A 15,747-nucleotide genomic window follows, 5' to 3' on the forward strand; every position below is an offset into this window, starting at 1 on the left:
AGTTAGCATCTGCTTTTCATATTGTATACTTGGAAAGTGCCCAGCATTGATTCACCAAATGAATAGATGAAGGGTTTCAGCTACGATAGGTTGAATAAATAGATTGGGTTCACTTGAGCTGCAGCTATCAAGGGGTGATCTGATTTGGATATTTCATATCATGACAAACCAGGCAAGGATGACTTTTTAGGGTTAATGGAGGCTGGTGGGAAGAATCTCTACCCCCACTTGCTGGTCTGTGATCAGCAGTGTCCTGGAGTACTGTGGACCTGCCTTGCTCAGGAAATGGACTACCAAGACCGTCAGAAGGTTGTCTCTATTTTGACATTCTGTTACCAAGCATGTCACCTTGGAGTCATCTCAGCCCCAAGGAGACCCACGCTTTCTCTCTCTCTCTCTCTCTCTTCTCCCCGCCCCCCCCCCCCCCCCCACCAAAAAGGTGATAGTCAAAAGTTGATCATTTGCAATTTGTGTGCTAAGCACATTTGTTCACCCAATATGTGGAATATGGCATTTATTCCATATACGTGAGACAATGTGACCACATTTACATTCCTACAAGCCTCCAGTAGTGTAAAAATACCTTAAAGCAGCTGTGTGTTCATTTTGACAATCAGTAAGCCCCAGCTGTAAATTTGTTCTAAGCATTCTGGAGTGTCAGCAAACCAGAACAGAATTCACTGTGTAGCTGGTGGCTCCCTCCCCTCATTAAAAAACTTTAAAAAAAACATAATTAACCTTTTTGGCTTCAGTTTCTTGTATTTGGTTTACTTTAAAATGTGTGCACATTACAAACGACAGCTTGCTCAAAGGCATTAATGATTCCAGTCTTGTGAAGGATCTAAAACACTCATTCTTGGTTAGTTTATCGATGTTGTAATTTCTGATGTGTACTATTTTTAAAAAATGTGATCACTCAATCCACGTCTGTTTGTGGGGCACTGCTGTGCGAAATTGGCTGCCGCATTTCGCCCACAAAATATACAAATAATTCACTTTACAATATATTTTATGAAGTGCTTTGAGACGTCTCAACGACGCACAATATCAAATGAAAGAATTATTATTAATTTAACTACATCAGTGTCAGTTTCATACTACATTGTAACTGCTGGCAGGATCTGTTCTGAAATTTAGTCTAGAGTTGCCAGTGGCTGTGGAATCTGCCCAATTTGAATTCCACACCATCAAAATACGTGTGCAATTCTTTCAAAAATGTGATTTTTTTTGACCACTGGAACTTCCCTAATTGACATCCTGGTTCAGGCAGTAGCACTCTCATCTTAAGGTCCAGTAGGTTGTGAGTTCAAGCCTAACATTGGGATTTAATGTTGGGATGTCCTCCCAAATGTAATCTTGTTGTTGTTGTTAAGCTTGTCTTGTTGACTGACACCTCAGTGTGAAACCACAGGGCATTGCATGATGATGAGATTTTAAACTTGAATCCTCTTTGTTTTTTCTTCAGTTAGATGTGGGATTCCACCATACTGTTTGTGAATGGCATTTCTCCTAGTGCTTTGGTCAACAATCTTCCATGTAAATTGGCAGTCACCTCATTCGCTACCACAAGCTCCAACTCATCCAAAATTCTGCAGTCTGTATCTTCCCTTGCAGCAGGCTGCGCACACCCATGCCCCATCTTCACTAGCAGCCATCCTTGTCCTGACCTTCAAATCCCTTCACAGTTTATTAGCCCAGTGGTGTCCAACCTTTATGATGGGCCAACAAAATAAATTTGCTTGATTGAATATTTCCTGATTTATGGCATAAATCAAGAAATATTCAATCGGGGGATGGGGACTGAAAACACACTACCAATTGAACACAGACTCTAATATTTTTAAAGTGATCCTTTCATCTAAAAGGGTCAGGGCAACACTTCTCTTATCAATTATCTACTGGAGTTGAGTCATTATACATATTGTAGCTAAAGCTACAGTGATGGACAACATTCCTGAATTTTGCTACTGTACTTGAAATTTACAGTGAAATTTCAGTTTGTTTAGCTATAGTCTGGTTTATTTCTACAAATTTTTAGTGTAGCTTATTACAAGTACATAAATATTGCAGAAAATCAATTGGATGCCGAGCACAGTTTTAGCAAACCAAAAAAATGATTTTAGTGCCAAGGTAATTTAAACAAATTAAAACAAAAGGTTTTATATTTTTGGAGCCTGGTAGAGAAAAGAGATAAGGGGTCAGAAATAAACATGTTTTTTCCATTGTGAATAGTATATTCATAATTTATCACCTTCAAATTACATCACATTTTACATTCAGTTCAATTCCTGGAACACAAAACAGGAATGTTGATTTTCAACCTAGAATAAGCTAAGCTATCAGGAGATGAAACTTGCTGGTTTTCCCATATCTAACCCTCGGTAACCAGACCAGTTATAGCTATTGTAATTTTCTTCAGCCAAACTGTGACTCCCTTATCTGTGCAATTTCAGTCATGAATTGAATGACCAATTCTATTTGGGGGATTGTTGGCCAGGTGGGATCAGGTTCGGCTTGATGTCCCATGTAATTCAGTAGTTTAACAATCATTGCGGTAGCTCAAGAGGAATGGCCACTTGGGTGTGGTGATCTGGTATGCAGGGAACTGCACACTGGCAAGAGGGGGGGGTGGGGGAAGGATCAATATTTGTTTACGATAAGGATTGGTATAAATGATTGGGTGTCTTGTAAACACTAGTCATTAGGTCAGATAACTTGATCTGTTTTAATCAGTAAATGCCAAAACTGTCTATGGAGAGCCTGCTTGTGAATGGATCAAACTATTTCAGCTCTGCAGCAATTTGCAATATACTGTTATTGCAATAAATCTTTCAAATTCAAGAAATATTGATTTTTTAAATTCTAGCTCGCATTCGCACAAATCCTGCATTATTACTATGTATGTTGCTGGCCAACTTTGTTCAAAATTAACATGTTACCTTAATGTTTACTTTCCTGGATGACCTGCTGGCTGCAAGACTAAGAGCATTGAACTCTGAGAGAACCACAGTCTCGACCAATATCTAATTGGGTTTTTTTTACCCTGGGTTATAAGGTCACAATGCCAGGGCTAGCTGGAAGGGAAAGGACTACTTAAAATTGGGATTTTATTGTTGTTTGGTCCAAGTGTGCCTGTTGGTTAGTCAATATAGGAATAATAGTGCTGGTTCTGTAGAATGCTTTATGTCTCCAGGTTAAGGAGGATAGTGCAAATGCCAAATTCTCCTTAGGAGAGGGTTTGAAATTATAGTTCTTGCTCTCAGCATCTCTGGACTGTCAAATCTACTGCCATTCTTTGAGGATGTCATAAATTTTTGAGGCAAAGGTTTGGGCATTAATTCATTTGTTTTTTCAGAACGTGTAGGGTAAAATTTTGGATCAGCGATTTTTATAGAAACATGAGGTGCATGCAGTTAGTTTAGTTAACATGTTTGAAAAATAACATGGCAATAGAAGGCAAAAGGGGATCAGAAAAAGAAAGGTCAGTGTTGGGGAGGGAGGGGGGAAGGTCGGTCACGAGTTGCATTCCTCAGAGGTTTGTTCTGGGTCGTCAGCTGTTCACACATTATTAATAAGCCCTATGGAGGAAGGTGATTCTTTTAATATAACATTCACTAATGAAACCCACCTGTATAAAAGGCAAATTGATAAGTGGTTTTAATGAGATCTGCACAAGGATATGGATGAGGAATGGGATAGATTGATTTGAAATATTATGAAAATTAAACATAAATCCTTATATTTGATAAAGCGACTTTCATATTGGGAGGATGTGTCAAAGTGCTGTACAGGATTTGTTGCAAAGCGCAGAGACTATTTTTGTAGGCAAGTATGGCTGCCAATTTGGGTACAGCAATGGCCCAAAAACAGTCATGAATTGAATGACCAGTATTATTTGGGGGATTGTTGGCCAGGGATCAGGTTCGACTTGATATCCCATGTAATCAAGTAGTTTAACAATCACTGTCATAGCTCAAGAGAAATGGCCACTTGGGCATGTACGGAACCAGTACTGGCCGGTAAAATGGAAAAGAATCAAATGGCATCGGGAGAAGAAAAAATGGGAAAATTGGCAAGAAGAGGGAGCGGGCTGGTGGGGGGTTTTGGTATAAATGATTTGGCGCTCTGTAAAAACATTGAAAAGTGCCAGCAAGAGGACCTGGGTTTGATTCCCAGCAGGGCAAAACGTTGGGCAAGTTTCCTTACTCCACACACTTCTGTTTACGTAGCAGTAAGTAGGAAGCCAGTTGTTAGTCGATTGGCAGATCGCTTTTCCAGGGGTAATAACTCCTTCAAAATAAATAAAAATAATTTGGTCGCTTAATCCATGACTGTTTGTGGAACACTGCTGTGCACAATTGGCTGCTGCGTTTCGCCCACAAAATATACAGTAAATTCATTTTACAGTATATTCTGTGAAGCGCTTTGAGATGTCTCGAAGACGTGATAAGGCGCTATATCAAATGCAAGGATTATTACTATATTATATTAAATGTACTCTGTATACACTTGAAACCCCAAAACATGATTGGTCATTTAAATGTTTCTTTTTTTTATTCTACCGTTCATGGGCAATGTTTATCTATAGTTTCTACCATATTTGGTGGACATTAGTGTCAATTTTTGTGTTTAGTTCAGTTTACAAATCAGCTTTTGTTGATAGATGAAGCCCATCACGTACTCAAGATGCAAGAACCCATTTCAATTTGAAATATGTTTTCTTTTACTGTGTTCAGAGCTGCTTCAAGTGAATGGGTTAGCAATAATTTTTTCCCCTGCAACAGGAAGCACGTTTGGCTCTTGACGCTTGTATTAAACAATTTATTTTTATAGACAGTTATACCATCCAGGATTCAATATTGCATAACCATTAATCTTACTCATCCAGCCGGGTGAACTTTTCCCACATCGAGTGATGGTGAAGCAACGTGCCCAGAAGACAAATAACTCTAAAGTCTAAGGCTGAAAAAGAATATGGCAAAAATGCTCTGCTCATAGGCAGAAGTATCCATGCTGTCAGGGCAGCATGTCTGCTGGATCACGAGCACATTACAAAGATCATTGTTTCTCTATTTTTTGCTATGCCCCAATTCAGCTTGTATAGTTCTGTTTAAAATTATTTCAGAAAATGATAGAAATGCACAAAAGCTAAAGAGAAAGCTTTTGTGTGATTTTCTTTTCGCAACACAACTATTTTTCCAATTTACATGCGCTTCCAACAGTTTATTACAATGGAGCCTTGTTATAACATGATAGTTAGGATCCATAAAATTCTAACCTGGCTGGTTTGCTTCCTGTGCTTAAAAAAAAGCTTAGATCAGATAAACTGAAAGTCCATAACCGTAAAAAAAAAATTAATTTAAATATTTAGTGTACAGAGAATTTAATAGGACGTCCCCTTTTCTTCCTGCTTGATTCAAATGTTGTAACAGTGCTTTTGCATAGCTTTTTGTCCAAAAGTAGTTTAAGCAATTTATTGTGCATTCATTTGTGACTTGTGTGCATTCACTATATGCACCAAATTGCAGTTAGTTAAGTTAATTTGCTTGGCATTTGCTATCCTGTGGGACTTCCAAATACTTTAGTCTCGACGGTTTTTAAAGAGATAATATTCTTTTATAAACTTAATAACAATTTAAATAGTGCTATCTGTCATATCAAATCTGAAAAAAACTCCACTGATTTTGCATTTCCTTGTGGTGATCACAGGGCTTTTGAACATACCGTGAAACCTTTTCCTTTTTTTAATCATAAAGAGGGTTGAAGGAAACCATACAAAGCATAAACTTTCATGTATGAAGTTTCCCCCAAAGCAAAATCAGCATACATCAACAACAATGTAAGTCTGAATTTAGAGTACATAAATAGAGAGAGGCAGATACAGAATGGCAAGATCAAATGCAGGAGAAAAGCAGATTTTTTTTTCACATGTGTCCTTAGAAGGTATCTTTGGCAATATTTCTGATGTACATAATTGCTGCAGGATGTAGGTTTGCCTACTCTCTTGGATTAGAAACAGTTTGTGGTGTGCTAGGCATGATTTAGAGTGAAGAGCAATCAAGAATGGGGGGAGGGTCACAGTGGTGTTAACCACAGATTTTCTGACTAGTACTATTGTGGCTGTAATGATTTAAGATTCACAGGAGAATTTTGTTGGGATTGATCAAGTCTGATTCAATCTGCAGTGCAAGCCATTGGCCTAGAGGATTTTTGAATGCTTCATTTTTAAATGTATGTTTGTTACAAATCTCATGCTTCCTTTTGCTGCCCTAAAGTAGGTTATAATATAATAATAATAATCTTGCATTTGTTATAGTGCTTTTCACGTTTTCTAGGCGTCTCAAAGCGCTTCACAGAATAGACTGTAAAGTGAATTGACTGTATATTTGTGGGCGAAATGTGGCAGGCAGTTGCGCACAGCAGTATCCCACAAACAGTCATGGATTGAAATGACCAATTTATTATTATTTTTTTGAGGGATTACTATCTGGCGTGTGGAGTAAAGAAATTTGCCCAAGGTTTCACCCTGCCGAGAATCGAACCTGGTTTCTCGCTTGCAAAGCGAGTGCTCTAACCACTGAGTTACAGGACTCCACATCAAATATAGGTTAGGCAGTGACTTGCCTGGATTTGAAAAAAAAGTGAACAGTTATCACCATTTTTTGCCAAAGTCCACAATACAACACAAACACATTTTCATCCATTTAAAAATTGAACAATTTTTTTTATGACATAAATAGCTACTTTTCAGGGCATCAGTTTGCCACTGACTAGACCCTCAGCTCGCTTGGGCATGCTTAGTGTGGAGAGAGTGCCATTAACAGCATTTCCTACGCCTAGTACTCTTGTGCAGCACTCTGGAGAATTTTTCCAAGGTTCCAACTCCTGATTGCTATCCATTGATACATGCTATAAAGTGCATGCGTGGTAATCAACTGTGATCCCCTCTATGATCTAATAACATTCTGATACTTGCTGCTTCCCACACATCGGAAGGACGCGCCGTATTGACTGCAGCAGAATAATCCCAGTAGATCTGATATTAAATGCAAAACTCATCCTGGAGATCCATGAGGCAAAAGGGTTGTTTGCCAATATTTACAAAAGAACAGGGTGTAATACCTTATATAAGAGCTGTGGAAAATGAATTATGCACTTTGTAGATTGTACTGTGTGGGATGCTGTTGCTTGGAAATAAATACCATCCTGTGACTGAGAATTTTTAACTTGAAAGTAACTTGTTTGAAGAGCATTGGAATGTTTTAATAATTTGCACTAAATGATGTGCATTATTATGCTTTCCCAAGGAGAACATGGTATAAATTAGATTTTAGGCACAATGATTTGCAGCTGGTTGCTAAGACCATCTTAAAGAGGTGCTGTAAGATGTTAGTTTAAACTTCAGTGGTGTAAACGTAGCCATGTGAATCTGTTCATCCTCCACTTACCTGTCGAGAGTCCATTTTTAATGGAAAATCTCAATCTTAACATTAAAACTGTGGTCTTAAAATTAAGATTACTTTGAAAAGTTCTTAAATTCAATTTGGAAGTGGATTTTCTGCAGTTCTTAAAAGGAACAGCAGAAAACTGGTTTAATTTGCTTTAGCAACAGTAGGTCGAGGAGATCAATGAGAAATGGATGAGTGGGTCTGAGGGTGCTTAACTGGTGGCCTGGTATAAGGACCTAATGAATGTTGGCAATGAGAAGAACATAAGTGATCCTGACTGAGTCATCACTTGCTGTTTACAGACATGCACTTTGCAATAGAGCTCACCAAGTAGCAATCAGATTTGGGTACTCCAGTTTACCTGTTTTTTTCCCTGCCTAAACCAAAGGGACATAGCCAAATTGGGGCACCTCTACTGTCACCCCAGCTAATATTTGGTATTGCTGCACACAAGCTGTTGTCTATTTCTCTTTTGGAGTTACTCAAATTATTTGTGTGGTGATTAACAAAGTATTTCACTGTGTTTTTTTCCTTGATTGAACTAATTGAATGTGCTATTCTGCTGTTTAGGTCAAGAATGACTATATGTTGGACATTGCAGATCAAGTGGACCAAGATATTGCGCTGAAGTTGGGATGCCTTGAAATCAGGTTGGTTTGCTTCATATCCTTCTGTATAATTACTTGTTCTGAGACATTATATAAAGGGGGAAACAACAAAATATTTTCCTTGCATTTTAAGAAAATAGATTAATGAGAAGGGCTTTAAGATATTTGTACATGAATTGCACTATATAAATAGTGCAATTTCTGTTGATACTGTGTTTTGGCATACAGGCAAGAAAATTCTTTTAGAATCTGCCTGAGGGACCAAACATCATATAGTGCAATGTTTTATTTTTGTGCAGCATTAAAGTAATAATAATTGCTGTATTTGATATAGCATCAAAACATCCCAAAGCGTTTCACAAGGGATTAGTGTTGTGCAGTAGTGATAGTCCTTTTGTGAGCAAACATGGCAAGTTGTCATATCTATAAACAGCCATGAAAAAATTGAACACACTGAGAGAAGCTCTCTCCCAGGAAAAAGTTCTCTGAATATAAAACCACACTTTTTCTTGCAAAGAGCAGGAGAGGAACCTAAAACCGGATATTCTTCCATTGAAAAATAATGATAATCCTTGCAGGGGACACAGCGCCTCTCACGTCACAACAACATCTCATAGCGTATCACATGATTTACTATAAAATGTAGTGATTGTCTTTTGCAGGCAAAACATAGCAACCAATTTGTGTACATTATTCTAACAAACAGCCATGGAATAGAGTGAGAGGGGAAGGGGTGGAAAGGGGTAATTATGTTGATGTTTTATTTCGACTGTTTATTACATTTGTATTTTCTTTGTTAATTATCTTAAATGCATAGATTGACTTATTGGATATAACTTGAAATAGCATTTCCGCAAAAGTGGTTCCATAGGTATACAGGTCTCATTGTAAACTGACTAAAAAGGCAAATCATATCTCACTGCAACTAGAACAATTTAAAACCAGACTTTTCTCATTTGCAATTCGGTTAATTTTTTGGGGGGTCAGTCATACAGAAACCCATCACTGTGCTTAAGCTGAGATTTCCATGCATCCCACCTACACATGGAAATCCCAGAGACAGATTGTTGGAATAGAATGCGCATTGTCTCCTCTGGAGGGATGCATCCTGCTTACCTAATTCTGGAAAGTATTAGCCACAGGTTGGCAAGAGGCAAAATTTGGGGACCCCAGAGTGTATGTTGAGGTATTGCTTGAGTCTAACCAGCTAAAACCGTATAGCTTGTCATTGATAAGCTTTCCCGCTGCTTGTCTAGCTGGAACCACCCTACCCATTAAGTGCATTGGCTTGCAGGGTTAAAAGGAGCTGAGTGGGATGACTCCCCGCCCCAGTGACTGGTCTGCCCTTCCAGGTCCTGCTGATGAGCCAGCCTGGCTCATCAGCAGTGCCCTGGAAAACTGTGGACCCGTCTGGCTTAGGAACTGGACTACTGAGACCACCAGAGAGGGCTGGCTTGATTCCAACATTCCATTGCCAGGCATGTCACCTTGGAGCCAGCTCAGCTCCAAGGCGACCCCGCTTACCCCCCCCCACCCCGGAGGATCGTCATTAGTTGGACGTACGATATCCAACAAGAGTGGGTTTGAGCCCCCACTGGGTGGATGATAGGTATTTTGTTAACTTTATTTATCAAAGTCTAAGATATCTAATTAACTAATAAGAAGATTGCTTCTCTCTCAAATAAATTAACTGGCAATTTCTAGCCTGTTAACCTCATTGCAAACACTTGATTTACACTACAACTGGTTCTCTCTTACTTGCTTTGTTTGAGCAATGCACTATGCTTAAATGGCTGATTTTGAAAAACTGTATAACATTTGTCAGTAGAGTAGTTTATTTGAATATATAACGTTTATTAATATCACTGTCAACAAAGGTTTGAACTAATGATTCCATTCTTTTGCTTTTTTTTTTAGGAGATTCTACAGAGAAATGCGAGGGAATGCTTTGGAGAAGAAATCCAATTATGAATTGTTAGAGTGAGTGATTTTTCTGATGAGTGTTTCTGTTCAGAATGCTGATGTGTACAGTAAACCCTTGGTTTCCCAGACTCTGGGTATCTGGAATTGGAACCTAGCCAGACCAGGCCTGAACCCGAAAAATTAAAAACAATTTCCGCAGGCCCGCATGTAGACACCCGGCAGCCCAACTCTCCTAGCGCGCCCCAACACTCCAGTCTTGAGCAGCCCATGTGATGCTTGCAGCTTCCTGCCTCCCTGTCCTTGCCAACCTTCACAATGGCCATCCTTCAGAGTGTCTGCATGTAGGTCTGCTTTAGTGAGTGCCTACGTTTTTTGTGTTTGTGTTAACCTCTTACAGTAACACTCACATTGTTTGTTTAATAAGGCTGGAATCCCATGGGCAGAAGATAGCTACAACAATAACTTCCCTTTATATAGTGCCCCTCTTGCAGGGTAGCGTCCCAGAGCATTTGACAGTGGCGGAGCATGGCGCTGGAGCTAAGTTTAACATGTAGTACATTCATGCATTTAAAAAAAACCTAATGCTGAGAAATGCTAGTAAATGCATTACCGGTAGTATTTACATTTAGCTGGAAATTCCGGCTCGCAAAATTACAGACTTTTGTATCATGTTAATTTCATCCTGAAATCTTATTTATATTAAATGGGAGAAATGACATCTAAACATTCAAACTTGACTCAATTAGTTATGTGACCATAGCGAACACAATTCTTGGTTACATGTAAACAAGACCATTCAAAGAAACTCCCAATTTACAGAATGTTTTGGGGTTAGTCCATAGCCCTTGGAAATGGGTTATATAATAGTAATATAGTCCTTGCATTTGATATAAGCTTTCACATCGGTAAGTGCGTCTCAAAGTGTAGTGACTGTGTGATGCATGCTGTGTATTTTGTTGATGAGCATGTACAAAAGTACATACAAAAGGGCACCTCGGGGCTTGAATTTGGCTGCTATTTCCAACCATTCGTTTCTATTCATGTTGATTTCTTGCATTAGTGAGTGGGGGGGAGAAGATAGCAATGTAGATTGACTTGTTCTTTTAATTGCCTTTTCCGAGCTGCATTTTATACTCCAGATGGTCAGTGGGTTTTTATGCCTTCCCTTGAGTTGTTTTTAAGAACTAAATCATCAGTATACAACAGGATGTTCACTAATTAATAATGGTCAGGTTGATCAATTAGAAGGCAGATCAGATTGCTATCCATGCTATGTTAGCTGGATAGAGTCTGCATGATCCCTCAGAGGGTCATGGATAATGAGATTAGTATAGAAAATAAAATCCTGTTACGTGCAATAGGTTTGAACAGACAAAATAGTTTACTACCTATTTACCTTACAGCTGTCTCTGACAGCAGTCTTAACTGGAGACACCACTGTAACATAAACTGGGTGGTACAGTTGCCTGAGGAGGTGGTTACTGGCATTTTCTGAGGTGACACTTTCTGTGGTTAGGGCAGGAAGCTAAATTGCATCCACTGTATGAACTGGCCACCATGTTTTGTGGCTGGGACCAGCCAGATGTTAAACCACATTGCAGGGCTATCTGGATGTACTGCCAGAGTTCGAACCAGAAACACAATTGCAACCATGTGATCTAAAAGTTCCTTTGTTGTCGAAGGTGGATTCCCAGCGATCAGGCAATTGGAACTAAACACATTATAGGAGTAAGCAGTCGTTATAACAACATTAACTAGTTAATGAACACATGAGGAAGTGATTAAACACATGTTGATTTAAACTTGTAAACTGAAGGAAATTTAAACCTTGATTTTTAAAAAAAAACGATATGAAACACAGTAACAACAAATCTATCTGTCAGGCTTCGTTTGGGCTGAACTATAAGCTGCGGTTTATGCTGCGTCAAGCATTGCAGACTTGCGTGAAAGCCCAAAATACAGTATATTCAAGACGTAGTTAGCAGTCTCCTCAACTTATACTGGCCTCTTAAACATTTTTGAGAGGAGTAGGAGGAAATGATACAGACTAATGTTTTCAAATGTTATTTTGGCACAATATTCGCTGTTCTACTGCCAACATTTTTTGTAAAAGAAATTTAAGCCCCTGGTCTCAGTAATTTGGATGAACTATCTTTTTTAAAAAAGGTGATTTTTATATTTTCCTCCAAATTCCTTTCCAGTAGTTTACCGGAGTCCTGACTTGTCATTACTGAAAGCCAAAAGTGATTTTTTAAAATATTGCCGGTTCAGGGTTTTTTTAAATGTATGACCTTCAACTGTCTTTTCTCCCCCACATTCAAGCCCTCTCTGCCTTCCCTCACCTCCATAACATCGCCCGACTCCGCCACTACCTCACCCCTCAGGCCGCTGAAACTCTTGTTCATGCCTTCATCACCTCCAGGCTCAACTATGCAAACGCCCTGCTTGTCAGCCTTCCCAACTCCTCCCTCCACAGGCTGCAGATAACCCAGAACTCTGCAGCCCATGTCCTCTCCCGCACCAAACTCTGTGACCCCATCACCCCCACTCTCACGCGACTTCATTGGCTTCCTATCCTTCAGAGGATCCAGTTCAAGATCCTGGTCCTCACATACAAAGTCCTCCATAGCCTCGCCCCACCCTACCTCTGCGACCTCCTAACCCCCTACCAACCCGCCCATTCCCTCTGCTCAGCCGGCTCCGGCCTGCTTCACGTCCCCCGACCCACCAGCCCCACCATTGGCGGGAGAGCCTTCAGCCACTCTGCCCCCAGCCTCTGGAATTCCATCCCCCAGTCACTCCGCCTCTCCCCCTCCTTAGCCTCCTTCAAGTCCATCCTCAAGACCCTCATCTTCAACCATGCCATCGGCCACTCCCCTCCCTAACCCCCCCAACCCCAGCTCGGGTCTGAAATGCTGTACTCTATCCAGCGCTTTGGGACATCCTCCCAACGTGAAAGGCGCTATACAAATGTAATCTTGTTGTTGTTATCATAACGATTGGGAGAGAGTAAAAATGAGAACTGTTTAAACTGTTGCTGCCTCACCTCTCAGTCAGGATATTCTGGGTGAAGCCCCACATTGGAGCTTTGAGCTCATTGTCGGATGAGGCAAACTGAGGTCCCGTCTGTTTGTTCAGGAGAATGTTAAAGATCCTGTGGCACTATATTAATTTTATTAGAATAATCCTTTCATTTGATATAGCGCCTTATCACACCGTTGAGATGTCTCAAAACGCTTCTCAGAATATACTGTAAAGTGAATTGGCTGTATATTTTGTGGGCAAAACGCAGCAGCCAATTGTGATGGATTAAATAACCAAATTTGTTTATTTTTTTAAAAAAAAGGATTATAACCCCCAGAAAGCAATAAACCAATGGACTAATAATCGTGTTCCTACTTACTACTAGGTAAACAGAGTCATGTAGATTAAGGAAACTTGCCTATGGTTTTGCCCTACTGGGGAATCAAATACAAGTTCTCTCGCTTGCGAGACGAGTGCTCTTAAGCAATACGCTACAGGAATCCACTATTTGCAAAGAAGGTTGGGTCCCGGTGGCATGATAACAATCCCCCTGATACAAAATAATTGGTCAAACTTCATTACTGCTAGTGAAATGTTTCTGTATCCTGGTTGGATGCCATGTTCACCTACAAATAGTCACTTGATAGGAATTCCTGCTTTGAGACATTCCCAACATGGTGATAATAATGATCCTTGCATTTGATGTAGCGCATCCTCGAGACGTCTCAAAGTGCTTCCAAGAATAGACTGTAAAGTGAATTGACTGTATATTTGTGGGTGAAATGCGGCAGCCAATTGAGCACAGCAGTGTTTCACAAACAGTCGTGGATTGAAGCGACCAATTTATTATTTTTTTTCTTAGGGATTATTATTAGGCGTGTGGAGTAAGGAAACTTGCCCAAGGTTTCACCCTGCCGGGAATCGAACCCAGGTCTCTCGCTTGCAAAGCGAGTGCTCTAGCCACTGAGCTACAGGACTCCACAATAAAAGGCACGATATCCAATTCAAGGATTATTATTTTTGCAGATATTGAATTGTTGATTATGGCAATTGTGCAGTACACAGTGAAAGATTTTTAAAAGCAAAATTTAAACTCTTATTATCTTGGTTCAAGTTTTTGCTCCCAGTTCAATTGCTTTCAGATTCACCAGACTACTGCTTCACAAGTTCTGTATGAAGAGCATAAAAATTACTGTAGTATTGTAAATTGCCAGCGTTACTAAGAATAGAAAATTGTTGTAGCGAAGCATCAATATGTACAGGCAGCCTGTGCTGCAATCAGACAATGACAAAAAGTTAGGAATCTCTGCCCAAATGTCCAGAAGCGAGATTTCAAAGGATATGCGCTGACATACAACTGCTTTCCAACTTAGTTTTCCTTATATTGTGTTTGTACACTTAGTTATTAACACAATATGAATATTCAGCATTTAAAGTGTGGAGTTCTGTTGCTGGCTTCACCAACCATGGATCAATTTTCTATAATTCATATCAATTGTATCTGGAACGTTGCCAGTTGTCACAGTTTTTTTAAGTCTTTCACAATGTATCACCAGATGGTTCTGAAATGTGTCTTTGCAGCCTGTGGATAAAATGTTCAGCATTAGTCTGACTCAGTGTTCCTCAGATGTCAGATGTCAAAGCTTTCTTCCATTTTAAGTGGATCTGTCCCCATGGCCATTGAAAGTGCATATGTTCTAACATTTGGTGAGCAGCAGGCCATTTAATCATACCTTGTGCATACGAGTCCCACTTTCCTCAGGGTTTTCAAAAGAAACAGAACAGAGAGAGTTGACAGTTTTTAGTGATCATCAAATAATAATAATCCTTGCATTTGATATAGAGCCTTATATCGTTCAGAATTCTCAAAGCACTACACAGAGTATATTGTAAAGTGAATTGACTTTATTAGTGATCAGAGCACAAGTAACCCGAGAACAACAATTTACATTTATACAGTGCCATTCATGTTGGCAGGACATCCAAAGTTCTTCACCCAATTGGGGGCTTGAACCGGAAGGGAGGAGCTGAGGAGGGATGGGGGAAAGGAGGCCGAAAACTTGGTCGAAGAGTTGGGTTTTGCGGCAGGTTATAGAGGTGGAGGGGGATTGGATAATTTGGAGAAACTTCGGTACTTTACTGAAGCAGGTTGGTGTTTCCTGAGCAAAATAATTAGGGAACATGGGAAAACAGCTGAAAAGTGGAATTTATAAATTAATAGTGTGACTTTTTTTAAAAAATCATGTAGCAATGACAGATACAATGGACCGAACCCAAATGGCTTTCTCCTGTCCTGGAAATGTTGTTCTGTATTAATCCTTCATTGCTAACTTAGTGCCGTTAGGTTTCTTCAATGAGTAAAGGCAACATTTGCATTCAAAATAATTGTGTAAAATTGAAATGGGTTTACAACAGCAGTCTCACACCACCAGCAAAGTGGGTTGTACAGATGGGAGATTATTTCAACTGGCAGGTAATGGGATGATTGTTTGATACTTATTTGATACAATTTGTTGATGAGAATGGATTACACTTTTTAACTAAATGAGATATTGTGCATTTATACATTTTAATTTTTGTTTAAATAGGAAGGATGTGGGTTTGAGGAGGTTCTTCCCCAAGAGCCTGTTGGATTCAGTAAAGGTAAGAAAGTTTGGATTACAGCTGTGTTGCAAGATCCATTCTTGGTCACATTCATGTTTCATTTTCTTATGAAAGTTGATAAGATTTCAGAATGAAAACAA

At 39.6% G+C, this 15,747-nt stretch overlaps 1 protein-coding gene across 6 annotated transcripts in view; it reads left to right on the forward strand.

The window, feature by feature from the left end:
* The window catches only part of ptk2aa (protein tyrosine kinase 2aa), a 166,781-nt gene that overhangs the window by 59,329 nt on the left and 91,705 nt on the right, over positions 1–15,747 (forward strand). For all 6 annotated transcript variants that reach the window (XM_042332566.1, XM_042332565.1, XM_007897268.2 and 3 more), the window contains exons 5-7: positions 8,019–8,098; positions 9,974–10,036; positions 15,592–15,646. In XM_042332566.1, coding sequence (XP_042188500.1) covers positions 8,019–8,098; positions 9,974–10,036; positions 15,592–15,646 — 198 coding nt within the window. The remainder of the gene's footprint in view (positions 1–8,018; positions 8,099–9,973; positions 10,037–15,591; positions 15,647–15,747) is intronic.

Source organism: Callorhinchus milii, unplaced genomic scaffold, assembly GCF_018977255.1.
Source record: "Callorhinchus milii isolate IMCB2004 unplaced genomic scaffold, IMCB_Cmil_1.0 Scaffold2, whole genome shotgun sequence".
Classification (NCBI taxonomy): Eukaryota; Metazoa; Chordata; class Chondrichthyes; order Chimaeriformes; family Callorhinchidae; genus Callorhinchus; species Callorhinchus milii.